Raw genomic sequence first — 13,494 nt, forward strand, 5'->3', positions numbered from 1 at the left:
AGGGTGGGAGGGAGGGATTTGCTATGAGGAATGTCGCTGTGAGCTGCCTGCTCAAACTGTGATGGCAACTTGCTTTCCTGGTGCCGGAATGCCGTGTCACCTCTACGTGTGGGTGATGGCCCTAGAGCTGTTCCCCCAGCCTGTGGGAAGCTTTCTGTACCTCAAGGCATTATGTGAGACAGGAGATATCTTCAGGGAGCTACAGTAGATGGTGGTACCAGGAGAGGTGCCCTTGCTGTCAGCTCTGAGGGGGAAGAACTGATATGGTGGGGACAGAGAACTGACACAGAAAGTTTGGGTGGTCCTTGGAGCATGGGGAGGATGGAGCAGGGTGGTGGGAGGCAGTAGGCTGATACCTGGGACGGAGCAGGGCAGGAGCTGCGGGTGGAGATGGAGAGGGATGGGGCTCGTTCACATGGGGTGAACACGCAGGAGTAGGTGGAAAAATCTTTTTCCAGCAGAACACACCTCCCTCTAATGTCTGGACCAGACCCTGAATGTCACCATCCCTCTCTGCCAGCCGTCACTCCCCTCCCGTGCAGTGGTTGATGTAAGGGCTGGTCTGCTCCAAGGGGCACCACCAGGATGGGGTTTAACCCGAGCTGTCCCCGGGAGGTCTGATCCCGGGAGGGGTAACCACGTTGCACTGCACAGGTTCCTGTTCCTTTTGGTGACAGATGTCGGATTTCCCTTGCAGAGCCGCTCAGTGTAAGACAGGGCAAGGCGGGAGGAGCGGCCGGGCATCATGCCTGCCCCAACACACCTGACCGCGTACTGGTTCTTCTGCCTTTGCCAAAGCCCTTACCAACCGCTTCATCCTGACTTCATACCCTGGTAAGAAACGTGTCACCCTGCCCGTTGTTTACCACATGCAGCTAAACCCTGCTCTGAAACAGAAAGATTCATCCATATTCTCACAGCTTCTTCAAAGGCTCCTCGGCATTCCTGGGAGCAGCATCATCCTCCCAGTGAGATGGGACTTGCTTGTACCCTGAGTTAGAGATGCAGAAGGTGGAAGTCAGAGGTGCTCTGATCAAAATTGCCTGGCAGCCTGCGATAACGGGCTGGAAAGGGGCAGGATTGGTTCGGCAGCCCAAGGTTTCTGAGTTGGCTCCCCAAGCGTGGGATTGCACACCTGACGGGACCTGACCGATGTCCAGGAGGAGCTGGGAGCAATATGGGAAACCTGTGCTGCCTTGCCACCTCCATCCTCACCCCTACCTTTTTCTCTAACACCAATCCTGTTTTGAAACTGTGCTGAAATGGCCTCAAGTTATGCCAGGGGAGGTTTAAATTGGGTATTAGGAAAAACTTCTTCGCCAAAAGGGTTGTCGAGCATAGGAACAGGCTGCCCGGGAAAGTGGTGGAGTCGCCATCCCTGGAGGTGCTTAATAGACAGGCAGACACGGTGCTGAGGGACGTGGCTTAGTGGTGGGTTTGGCAACGTTGGGTGGATGGTTGGACTTGATGATCTTAAAGGTCCCTTCCAACGTAGGCAATGCTATGACTCTATGAAGCAGGGAACAGGGAGGTGACGTTCCCCTTATCCCCACGGTCCCAGTTCATCCCCAGAGATGGACGTGAACGCCCATGATGAGATGCAGCACAGTGGCTGTGATGTGCACGTGTTTGCACTGACCTATTTTTTTAAAAAAAGCCAAAAATAAAAAAAAATGGATTTATACAGGAAAATCCTTGCTTCATTTTTTATTTCTTTAAGCGATGTATGACCAGCATCGGGTAGGATGGTAACAAAAATAGTTTTTAAAAAAAAAATGTTTTCTTTGTGTGAGAGCAGCCGCCGGGGCTGGCTGGCAGCCGGGGAAGCGCGCTGGTGGCATCGCGGCCGGCTCGCGTGGCACGGGGGCTGGCGGGGGGAAAGCGGGCAGGGGCGGCAGAGCAGGGGCAGGCTGGCAGCCGGGACGGACGTCCTTCCCGGCTGGCTCCTTCATTTGATCTTGAGATCCTTCAGCGTCGACTCCAGGCTCTAAAACGAAGTGGGAGGTCGTTTGTCATCAGCTTTTTGCTTTCCAAAGCAACTGGAGGTGGTTGGGGAGCTGAAAGGGGGGAACAGCTGGGGGGTCTAAGCTGTCCCCTGGGGTGCCAACCCACCCCCGTGGGGAGGAGATCCCAATTTCCGCTGGTTTTGTCTCATTTTTCAAGCCATGTGGGCAAAGCCGAAGCCAGGAGAGGGTGCTGGATCCCCGCGCAAGGCTGACATCAACACCCCCCCCACCCCCCCTCGATGGTGAGCTGTGAAAGTGCCACCCAGGGGTGTCCCCTCACCCGGCCCTGGGTTAAAGGAGATCCCACCCAGGACTGTGGGACCCCTGTGGGCAGGATGGGATCCACCACCATAGCAAAGAGCTGCACAGCAGCGCTCTGAGGAACTGCAATTAGAGTTGTGGCTAATGAGGGTTTGATGCTGGGTGCTCCCAGCCTGGGGGGACCGTGGCACCGCGGGGACACCTCACCTTGACATCCCAGATGCTTATGCCGCCGTCCATCCCCGTGGTGCAGAACTGCAAGCAGTTGGCCTTCCCGCCCACCAGCACCGAGATCTGGCTGTGGGGTGCAAAGAGGCGGTGGGGTGTCAGACCCAGACCCCCACTGAGCCCTCGGGGCTGCCCGGGAGTCGGTGGGGCCGGACCCCTTCACCTCCCCCACCCATTTGCAGGGATGCTCCAGGGATGCCCAGGATTGTCCCAGCTCACTGGACCCCTCCATCTCTCCCACCCATGTGCAGGGATGCTCCAGGGATGCTCCAGGGATGCCCAGGGCTGTCCCAGCTCACTGGACCCCTCCATCTCCCCCACCCATGTGCAGGGATGCTCCAGGGATGCTCCAGGGATGCCCAGGGCTGTCCCAGCTCACTGGACCCCTCCATCTCCCCCACCCATGTGCAGGGATGCTCTGGCAATATCCAGGGATGCTCTAGCGATACCCAGGGATGCTCAGGGATACCCAGGGATGTTCTGGGGATGCTCGAGGTCTGTCCCAACTCCCAAGGCTGCACGTCTCCATCTCCCCCACCCACATGCAGGGATGCTCCAGGGATACCCAGGGATGCTTCAGGAATACCCAGGAATGCCCAGGGATACCCAGGGATGCTCCAGGGATACCCAGGGATGCCCAGGGATGCTCCGGGGATGCTCCAGGGATGCCCAGGCATGCTCTGGGGGTGCTTGAGGGCTGTCCCCACTCCCAGACCGGGACAGCAACACAGCCAGGGGATGCTCGAGTGCCAGCAACCCCAAGGCAGCCCCCAGGGTGACCCAGTGGAGCCTGACCCCCACCCACCCGCCTCCCCAGTACGTGCCTGATGCTGTTCTTGTGCAGGGTGTCCAGCGTGTCGTTGGTGGTGTCCGAGCTTGCTTTCTTGTCCAGGTTCTGGAAGCGCTCACGAGCGGTGAGGCCACGCTGGGAGCTCTGCTTGGGGATGTCCAGCTTCCCCCCAAAGGTCAGCGCTCCCTGGCTCTCCTCGTAGGTGAACAGCATTGGGTAGCAGTCGTGGCCCTGGGGAACCGGGCAGCCCTGCTCAGCACCTTCCTGCTGGTTCCTGGCATGGAGCCCACCCCATGTCCCCAGCCCGGACTCACCGCGGCCACCAGGCTGTTTTCAGTGATGAAGGTGACGGCCAGGAGGGGGAGGGTCTCGGTGCACAGGGAGGCCACGCTACGAGGGAGGGCAGGGCATTAGCAGAGCGCTGAGCTTCAGCCTCTCTGCGCTGAGACTGGCACAGCTCGTAACATAGGTGGAAGCCACAAGACTACAAGGAGAGGACGCGCCGGCTCCTCCATCCGTGTCTGCTTGGCCCAACCCAACCCAGATGTCTCCATCCCCAGGTCAGTTTTGGGGTCAACCCTCCCTGCCACCCTCTGCACGGATGCCCCCATCCCCCCCAACCCCCCTCCACTCCCCAGCCCTGCTTACGCCATCTTCTTGTTGGCATCGGCGAGGCAGAGGGTGCTGTCGTGGCTCACCCAGGCCACGCGGGCGCCGCTGGCCGAGAAGCAGATGCTGTGCACCCACCCGCAGCTGCTGCTCGACTCGAACATCAGCTCCCCGAAGGGCATCTTGGAGCCCCACGGTGTGGGGCTGGGCCGCTCCTCCACCTCCTTGATGTAGGCTGAGAAGATCCTGGGGTGGGGGGGGAGAGTCCTGCCATGTGTCCCTGGACACTGGGATGGTCCCCAGGGCACCCCCTGGTCCTCCCCCATCTCCCCTGCGCCCCGTCCCCGGGTCCCAGCAGCACCCGGAGGTGTGAAGCCTGCCCCATGGGCGAGCCAGGGTACTCGCTGCCCCACACACCTCTGTGCTGCACCAGGGTGGAACCCCAACCCATCCTTGGGTTATCCCCCCTACCTCAGCCTCCCCCCCGGTCATCCAACCCTCCCTGCTCCTCACCGGCACTTGAAGTCGCAGGAGCCGGCGGCCAGGAGGACGTTGTTGGGGTGCCAGTCGAGGCTGAGCACCGTCGAGCGGATGGGCTTCTTGATGTGCTTGCAAACCCACCTGCATGGAGAGCGGTTGGAATCAGTGGGAGAGCATCGCCAACCCCGAGAAGCCCCCTAAGGGTGGTCAGGGCTCCAAGAACCCCAGGAGCTCCCCTGGGCCACCATCCTGCAGTAGCAGCTCAAGCATGGGGAGTGCCTCCCTCCATCTCCCCATCTCCCTCCTCTCTCTCCCCCCCATCTCCTCCTGTCTCACCTCCAACTCTTCCAGTCCCCTACCTCCCAATCCATCTGCCTTCCATCTCCCCATCCATCCATCCATGCATCATCTCTTCTTCATCTCCCCTCTTTCTCCCCTCCATCTCCTCCAGGACAGACCAAGCAAGGACATGGCAGAGCCTCACCAGTCGTTCTCCTGCTCAAAGTAGCAGATGGAGATGAGCCGGGAGCCGCTGCCCACAGCAAACTTGTTCTCCTTGGGGGACCACTTGACGCAGCGGGCAGCCCGGTTGATCCGCAGGATGACCAGGGTGGGTTTCCAAACATTGCCCTTCAGGGTCCAGACGTAAGCATTGCGGTCGGTCCCGCATGTCACCAGCCGGTTGCTCTCAGGGGCCCAGTCGATGCCTAGAAGGCAGAGGTGGGTGATGGTGGCCCAGGGAGCCATGGGGATGGGGCACTCAGGGCTGGAGGCCATTTGAAGGCAGAGCTGTTCTGGGTGGTCTCTGCTCCAGAGTCCCTCTTTGCCCTACTCTGACATCCGTCCCAAATCATCCTGCCTCATCCCATTCCATCCCAACCCATCTCACCCCATCTCTTCCATCTATGCATACCTTCCCAATCATCCATCCATCCATCCATCTATCCATCCCACCCCAATCCATCCATCTCATCCCAACTCATCCTTCCCCACCCCATCCCTCTCCACCTCTCCCATCCCATCCATCCCACCCCTGGGTGCCTTCTGACATGCAAGATTGGAGCCGGGAGAGGTAGACACAACCTGGTCCCTCTCCAATATCTGTTGCACAACTCCCATCCAGAAGCTGTCAGTGCCACCAAGTGGGACTGGTACCGGCTTTGGGGCAGAGCCACCCGCCACCCATGTCCCCATCCCCTCTGTCAGCCGGGACTCACCTGTCACCTGCCCGTTGTGCTCCTTCAGCTCATGGACTTTGCTCCACTTGGTCCCGTCCTTGCGGTAGATGTGGACCTCATGGTTGTTGGGGCAGAGGGCGATCTCTGGGGGGCGAGAGCAGTCAGAGCAAAGCCCTCTCCTGGGTCATGGGCTCTGCCGGGGGGGGGCAGTGGGGCGAGCCGGCATCAACCTGCCCCTTCCTGTGCTCCAGGAGGCTCAGGGGGACATGGTGGGACCCCACTGAGCCCCATCTGCACGGTGGGCTCCCACCGAGCCCCCCAGCCTCCGCCCCACGCCGCTCCAAAGCTGTCCCTGCTCCTGCAAATTGTGCCTACCGGGAAGGGAGAAGCTCCCCCAGACCCAAACCCCTGCCCCAGGGGCCAAACCCCTGCCCAGTGTACTCCCGTCCCCAGCGTGTGGTCCCATGGGGCTGGTGGGGTGGGACAGGACAGGATGAGATGGGACGGGATGGCTGTGGGTGCTCAGCTCCCATCCAGCCCCATCCTGCCCTGCCTGCCCGGCACGCCGGCCCCAGCAGAGAAAGCCCTTTTTGTTCTCTCCCACGTCCCCTGCGCCGTGGCCGGGAAATGCCATCGGCCGTGAATCACCCGACTCCGCTCTCCTCTCCTCCGCAGCGCTTCGCCCGTCCCTCCCGGTGCCAGCTGCCGCGGTGCCGCGGGCCCGGACGCTGTGACGGCTCCCCCGCGCCGGGCTCTGTCCCAGCAGCGGGACCAGGGGGTGCAGGAGGACATGTGCCATCCTGGCCTCAAAATCTGTCTGTGTCAGGATCTGCTTCTCCAAACCCAGCCCTGACCCAGCTCTGCCCCATCCCAGGGGTGCATCGCCCACCACGGGGAAATTCAGCCGGGACAGTCGGTGCTCCAGGACGTCCCTGGGGATTTCGGGATACAGTGCCTCAGCCGTACTTACGGGTCCGGTCCTTGTTCCAGGCGTGGCAGCTGATGGGCTCCAGCAGAAAGCTGTGGTAGGCCATGGCTGGCAGGCTGGGGATGGGGCAAGACCCCCGTGGCCGTCAGGAGATGCTGCTCTGGCCACAGGGACAATCCCCCAGCAGGACCCCCCCCTATCCCAGCCCCACCGAGCATTCCCTCCCACCGGGATCAGCCCCACGTTGCAGCCCACCGCTTCCCCCCTCTGCCAGGAAAAGGGTTTCCCTGAGGATTTCCAAACTCAACGTGTGCCCAAGCAAAGGAGAAGGGTGCCCCGGTGGGTCCAGCTGGGGATGGGGGTGAGGGAGGGTCTGGGTGGAGCTGGAGGAGACCCCATGGTGCTGCGCCATGGCCAGGAACCCCATGCTGCGTGTCCCGTGGCTGAGTGCCAGGTGGGTGCCCATGGCTAGATGCCCACGGCTGGGTGCCCCATGGCCGGGCACCCCATAGCTGGGTGCCCCAGGGGTGTCCCATGGCCAGACGGGAAGCAGGGACCGCTTCCAGGGACTTCCAAACCGCATCATCATCCTGCCCCAGCTGGCTGGAGTCTGGTGGGCAGGAGCCGGCTGGGCACATGGGGACCCCAGTGCCAGCACCGCCAGCCCCACACACGTCCTGGGGGTCCTGCCACGGGCAGCACCTTCTCCCTCCGGCTGCTCCCGCCAGCCCCACGGGGCCAGATCTGCTTGCTCCTTCCCTGCCTCGCATTTAGGAAGAGCCAAAGCCCTGTGGAGGCATCTCCATCCCTTCCCATCCCATCCCACCTCCATCCCATCCCGTCCCACCCCATCCCATCCCGTCCCACCCCATCCCATCCCGTCCCACCCCACCCCACCCCATCCCATCCCATCCCATCCCATCCCATCCCATCCCATCCCATCCCATCCCATCCCACATGTGCTCAGCCCCGGCGAGCAGGTGACTAATCCCTTCCCCTGGCTGAGCTCACCGCTGCTCCCGCCAGCGCCCACCAGCTTCTCCCGTGCTGTGGGATGGGTTTTTTTTTCCTGCAAGCCCGCTCTGGGTGCTGCGGGATCGGGAAAGGCTCGGAGCAGCGGTGTAGCCCCTTGGCCATGCAGCCGAGGTAACGCAGGGATGTAGGGAAACACCTCGCCAGGGCGTGAGGGACGGGGATTACTCACAGTTTGCCTCTCGGCTATTTTGGGAACTCCCTGAACGCTGCCCGTTTTCTTTGGCAGCTAAAAGTGGTGCAGGGGAAGGAAAAAAAGTCCCTCCTTGCAAACCTCTGTCCCCGGGCTGGCGAAAAGGAAAGCCGCGGAGCTCCATCCCCTGCCTCTCGCACGCGGAGAAATCCCAATGCCGACGCACGGCCCAGTCCCTGCTGTCACACACCCCACGGCCAAGCCCCTGCCGAAACGCCCGTCCCCGCCGGCCGAGGACACGGGCACGGCTGAGCGGGCGGCTGCCCAAACCCGGCGCCACCGGCCCGGCCGGGCTTCAGCACGGGGCGTCCCACGGGAGGGCCCAAAGCCACTGCCACCGCGCGCCTCTGCCCCGAGCCCTGCGGCCAGCGCCGCGCCACGAGCGTCAAATAAAATCAGCACGAGGGGACGCTGCGGTTGGTGTTTTGCGAAAGGCGAGGAGCAGATAAAGCGTGTGACGTGGGGACCCCCTGAAATGGGGACCTGGCGGAAAGGGTCCCTGGGGAGGAGGGACGGGAGGCAGGGAACGCCGCGGCGCTTTCTGGTTTCAGTGCTCTCTAAGAAAGCAATGATGCTTTTTTTTTTTTTTTTTAAATTTGGTTTGGATGCTCCGAGGCCTGGACCCTCCTCCCCGGGAGGGGGGGGTGGTAGGTTTTGCTGTTCACCCATTTAAGCCAGCGCCCAAAGGGACGGGCTCGGTGGCCGCATCGGGGAGCAGAAGCCATCCTCCGGCTGCCGTGGGAAGGCCGTGCGAGCCCCAGTCGCTCCCCGCAGCGGTACATGTCTCGTTTCCCCATCAGACCGTTGACGGCCGGTTCCCTGCTGACGCCCCGTGGGCTGAGCCGTGCTGCCGCCCGGGCTGGGCGCCATGGGGTGACCCGCGGGGAGCTCGGCAGCCCCTTCCACAGCAGGGAAGGGGCCCTCGCTATCCCCCCGAGGCGACACAGAGCCTTTTGAGGGAGGAAAAGGGGCATTTTCCAATGGCCGGAGAGGGTGGGATTGGGCTCCGCTGCAGCTCCGTTATCTCCCTGGCCAGCCCTGAGGCGCCGAGTGGTTCGGAAACATCCTTGGAGGAGATAACCAAACCTTGGCAGGAGCTGAGCACTGGGGGCTCCTCCCGGTCCCGGCAGGAAGCCGTGTACCGAAGGGAAGGAGCTGTTATTTTCGGTTTTGCCGAGTCTGGTGCCGAGTCTGGAGGTGGGTTTGCACCCACCGGTGCAGGGACATGGCGACATTCCCACCAGCAGCTGCAGGACCCCATGAAGCTCTCCCCGGCCACCGTGGTGGCCCTGTCCTCCTGCACCACCGAGAGCCCGGCACCGACCCCCGGGAGCCCCGCTGCTCCCCGCGGCGGCTGCGGGCTGTCACCCCCCCTGTGCTCCTGCCAGCCAGGCCAGGGAAACCCGTCCTCGGTCCCCAGCGTTGGTGTGGGGTACCCCAGGAGCCAGCCTGGCCCTGGGGGGACATCGCTGCCGCAGGGTGGATGAAGGGCAGCTCTGACCCTCCTCTTCCTCGCACCGGGTACAGCCGGAGGCAGCGGGGGCCCGAGGAGAGGACCGATCGCAGGCAGAGCTGGCTCTGCCAGCACCAACCCCCGGGGGACCCCCACCCGGGGGACCCTTTCCAACACTCCGCAGCTGCCGGGCCTCCGGCAAGAGAATAAAACTCAAACTCGCTGCCAAAGCTGAGGTTGGGGGGCGGGGGGGTGGGGAGGGAAAAGCCCAAAACACAGCAAAAGCAAAACCTACAAGTGGCGAGGCGCTGCCTGCACCCCCCCTCGCACCCCAAAACCGCCCCGGGCGGGGGTGAGCAGGGAGCGAGCCCCAGGGGAGGTGATGGCCACAACCCCCCCCCCCCCCCACCTCCCGGGACAGACCCAGCTCCTCGCCGGGGTGGCAACGCTGCCTCCCCGCTCCTTACCTTGCTGGGCAGCGCAGGCAGGGCAGGCAGGGCTAGTTCATGGACTCTGGGCAGTCGACACGAACGGCAGCCCCGAGCGAGCGGCGGGAGCTGCTGGCTGCCCCGCCGAGGCAGCCCGACTTCCCTTTTCCTCTCCGAGAAATGCAACCACTTCCTTACGTGGGCGTTGGGGGAGCGCAAAGCAGCTCGGCGGCCGCCCTGCCCCTGCCTGCTCTGCCTGCCTGCTCTGCCTGCCTGCGAGCCAGGCCTCTCCGCCATCGCCGCACGTGGATGGGCCACCGGCCACCGGGATGTTCCCGGCAGCCCCCGCTGCTCGGTGGGATGAGGGCAACTCGCCCCCCGTGCGCCAGGGGAGGATGCAGCCGGGAGAGCGGAGGGAAGGAGCCTCGTCTTCTCCCTCCGGCTGCAGCAGGGTTGCTCAGCCAACAGGTCACCGGCACATTTCGGGGGTACGGATGCAGCAGGGAGGCTCTGCCTGCTCACAGCGGGGAATCGATGCGGTCAGAGCCCACCCGGGGCGAGATGTGCGTTGGCATCGCCTCCCACGGCCGGGGAGATTCACAGCTCGGCAGGACCCTGCGGCACCTGGATCCGGCCGCCCCGAGCAGCAGATGCTGCCGGTACCCACATCCCACTGAGGCTGGTGGGACCGGAGCCCAGGCTGGCTGCAGTCACGGCTGCGTGCACGTACCCCCACCTACCAGTCATGCAACCCCTCTGTTTTTTTCCCCTCCCGTTTCAGAGCGACTAATTTTTATCCCTTTCCCAGCCAGGCAGGGAAACTCCCAGGAGCTCAGCTCCTGCTGGCAGTGGTGGGAAGGAGAGATGGGCTTCAGCTTCCCGCTCCCTGGCTGCAGAGTCACACGTGGAGGGATGCCCTCTCCCCTTCCCTCCCTGAGTAAGGTCGCAGGAGCGGGACAGCAGCACATCGGGGTGTCGCACAGGGAGGCGCAGGATGCAGATACAATATGCTCATATTTGCTGAGCTGCAGAATTAATCTCCAAGTGGGGGTCAGCTGTTGGTACAGGCTCTGCGGGGTAGCACTGAGCAGGCGGCTCATCTCTTCTGAGGTCCTGGACTCCACTAGCCACATCGCCCTTCAAGCGTGTTGCCATGGTCCCATGCAGACATACGTGGAGATCCTGAGATGTCCTCAGAGTGTGGCAGGTCCCACGGTGGAAAAAGTCACTCCTCTTGGAAGGAGTGAGGTGCCCCATCCTCTGGCAGCAGGTTGCCCGTCACAGTGCCCAGCCTCACCCCCAGCATCGCCGCCACCCCAAACGCAGCAAGAGGGACGCAGCTCACACTGCAGCTCCCACGTGGCTGAAAGCTGCGGCTTTTTGAAGCTTTTTCCGGCTGCCAGCACATTTTCTCTAGTCTTCCTTTGGCTACGAGCTGTGCTGCCTCTGCTCTTCACCAGGAGAGTTCGGGCTTTCCAGGTGTCCTACCACCACCTCCCCTGCACCAAGACTGTGTGTGACGGGCGGACGCAGGACAGGAGGCCATGCCTCTGCCCACCCTTTCACACCAGATCCCTTCCAGGCGAGGATGCGAATGAAGGACAGGTCGGTTTAACCTCTGCAGTGGGGATCGGGGTATGTCAGGAAGAGAAGAGAGAGGAGAGCATCACCCCCAGTGCTGCCCGCAGAGCGGTGCTTTGTCTGCCATTGCATTTCCTCATCACTTCTGGTCTCGAGGCCGTTCCTGCTGCGGTTCCTCTCGGAGCCTGCGCTAACGAGCGCAGTGAGCTGCCTCCCCCAGGGACGTGCTGGTTTTGAACACTGCTTGGGTTTCCCCTGGACTCAACAGCCCATGGGGGAAATCAGCCAGCGCTGTGGAGGCTGGGGATGAAGGCTCAGCCCTGCTGGGTCTCTTGCCGGATCCAACTCAAGGTTTGGCTAAATCTTTTACCTGCTTTTGCCTCCATTTTCTTAAGTGGAAAGCTCCTCCTGCATCCATGGCAGCATTTCTTGTAATGCTCGGGGCCCCTGCAGAACGCTCATAGAGGAGCTATCCCACTGCACAGGGGACGCCAGAACGGTTTTTTGCTGGGGTTTCCTTTGGAGGTGGGATAGAGGGGATGAAAAGCAGCAGCAATTCTACTGCTTCTTTTCATTTAGAGGCTGGGGAGTTTTTCAGGCAGGCTCCAGCGAACACTCTCTGGCATCCCTGCTTGCCTAGAGCCCCATTTCTCGCCCCCAACAGTCTGTTAACTGGCGTGTAACGTCGAGCATATGCAGCCAGCAGCTACCCTGTAATTAAGACTGCAACCATGAGCTTTCTACATCGCTTTCAAAGGCACCGTTAACCCGAGCACATAGAAGAACGTGCGAGGAAGTCTGGTGCTGCCATTAGCTACATACACCAGTGAATTCTCACCCACGCTGGTCACAAAGGGCAGCCTGACAGCGTTAGGGATGGGGGAGCCGAGCAAGGAAATGGTAGAAGCGAAACAACCACCTGCTTTCACCGTGGCTCCCAGGCACTGGAGGTGGGATGGCAGCGGAATGTCCTCCGGGAGCAGAGCAACGGCCTGGAAATTCAGAGAGATGCCATCCCCTGCCGTCGGACGGAGCACAAGGCGCAGAGCCGCTGTGCTCCGGGCAGTCTGAAGTTGAATTATGCCTTGAGTGATGCTTGTTTATATTCCCCTTGCTCAGTCCCTTTCTACTATAAATACCTCCAATCTGTTTTTAATCTCTGACTTCTAGCACACGTATTTCTCTCAGACAGTAACCTAGGGCAGTTTCATCAAACCCCAGTTTGTTGGCTTTTTGGAGCAAATGGACTCATTTTACCTTCTCCAGCTCTTCCATGCAGCAAAAGAAGACAGCATAAACATTTAAAGATCCATTTTCTCCACTCTCTCATTAGATCTCTTCCATCCTTTTGTGTTACTTGGACCAGATATTTTAGAATCCTTTTTTTTTTTTTTTTAAATACTTTTTGGAAACTAACCACCACACTTTCAAAAGTGACTTCAGAAACAAAATCATTACTGTCTGTGAGACATAAGCATCTACTAGTACGTATGGAGATGGACAAAGCCAAACCCGTGCGCCTCTGTCCATCCACCAAGGCTGGCAGGGTCACTTCCCTCCAGAAGACGCTGAACTCCTTTGGCAATTCAAGCTGATAAACCCAACCCCACCACAAGTCATCATACACATCAGGTCACCAGACTGCAAGAGTAGAGGTTAAATAGTCATTTTATGTTTAGAAGGGAGAGGAAATTGCAAAGCCACACTTGACTGCCAGGGGAAGAAGACACAAGAAAACCTGAAGGAACTGGAAAACCAGTTCATTCTCTGCATGCAACCAACTTTGCACCTGAAAATGATCCAGCTCTGTGAGGGACACAGTTCACTTGCAGCAGAACAGCAGCAGTTGTCAGCTTTGTGAGCTTATCTTCCACCCTCCCTTTTCAATCACTCGGAGCTGAGAAATGAGCAGTGTATGAAGCAACACTGGTTCCAGAGGAAGTGGTAAATTTAGTCACTGGGGTTTTTTTAAGACACTTCTGCATTTTCAACAGAAATTACGAAGTCTTAAACCTTGTAAAGCAATGCTGTGAGCCAGATAATCCCCTCCAGAGCACAGCCTGTCTCAAGCCTCAAGGCAGCAATAGATTTAAGAGCAACCAGACCATACGAATAAAATAAGTCACGTGCAAATGCCTCCGTGAGCTACCGAGGCTCAGAACTGAACTTCAAAAGGTACAGTCACCTGGAGACACAGGATCTGCACAGAAGCCAGACCACGCTGATACTTCTGTTAAACGTGCTTCATTTCTCCACCAGTCATTATAAACACAAGATTTTCTAGGCCAAGCACTCAGCTCTAACACGGCACGCAGGCCTGCGTAGCT

General features: G+C 60.4%; 1 protein-coding gene across 2 annotated transcripts; it reads right to left on the reverse strand.

Moving 5' to 3' along the window:
- Positions 1–1,692: 1,692 nt before the first annotated feature.
- ARPC1B (actin related protein 2/3 complex subunit 1B) lies at positions 1,693–9,756 on the reverse strand. 2 transcript variants are annotated; one of them, XM_082490322.1, is made up of 10 exons: positions 9,626–9,756; positions 6,523–6,596; positions 5,592–5,696; positions 4,859–5,081; positions 4,408–4,515; positions 3,934–4,140; positions 3,600–3,675; positions 3,320–3,516; positions 2,475–2,565; positions 1,693–1,987 (listed from the first exon to the last, which is right to left on the reverse strand). In XM_082490322.1, exons 2-10 carry the CDS (start codon positions 6,584–6,586, stop codon positions 1,949–1,951), a joined length of 1,110 nt encoding a protein of 369 aa, XP_082346448.1. In that variant the 5' UTR covers positions 6,587–6,596; positions 9,626–9,756; the 3' UTR covers positions 1,693–1,948. The 2 variants fall into 2 exon arrangements, with proteins under 2 accessions (XP_082346448.1, XP_082346447.1); XM_082490321.1 differs by having other exon boundaries at positions 2,475–2,561; positions 3,316–3,516.
- Between the last annotated feature and the right edge of the window lie 3,738 nt (positions 9,757–13,494).

The sequence above is a fragment of the Vanellus vanellus genome, assembly GCF_965231255.1.
Source record: "Vanellus vanellus genome assembly, chromosome: 14".
NCBI lineage: Eukaryota > Metazoa > Chordata > Aves > Charadriiformes > Charadriidae > Vanellus > Vanellus vanellus.

Excerpts from the sequence above, each read along its gene's own strand:
- ARPC1B (XM_082490322.1), bottom strand. The coding sequence starts at position 6,586 with ATGGCCTACCACAGCTTTCTGCTGGAGCCCATCAGCTGCCACGCCTGG. Across the intron at positions 2,566-3,319 it reads CTGCACAAGAACAGCATCAG|CCAGATCTCGGTGCTGGTGG; the intron begins GCACGTACTGGG and ends TGCACCCCACAG. Across the intron at positions 1,988-2,474 it reads TAAGCATCTGGGATGTCAAG|AGCCTGGAGTCGACGCTGAA; the intron begins GTGAGGTGTCCC and ends ACTTCGTTTTAG.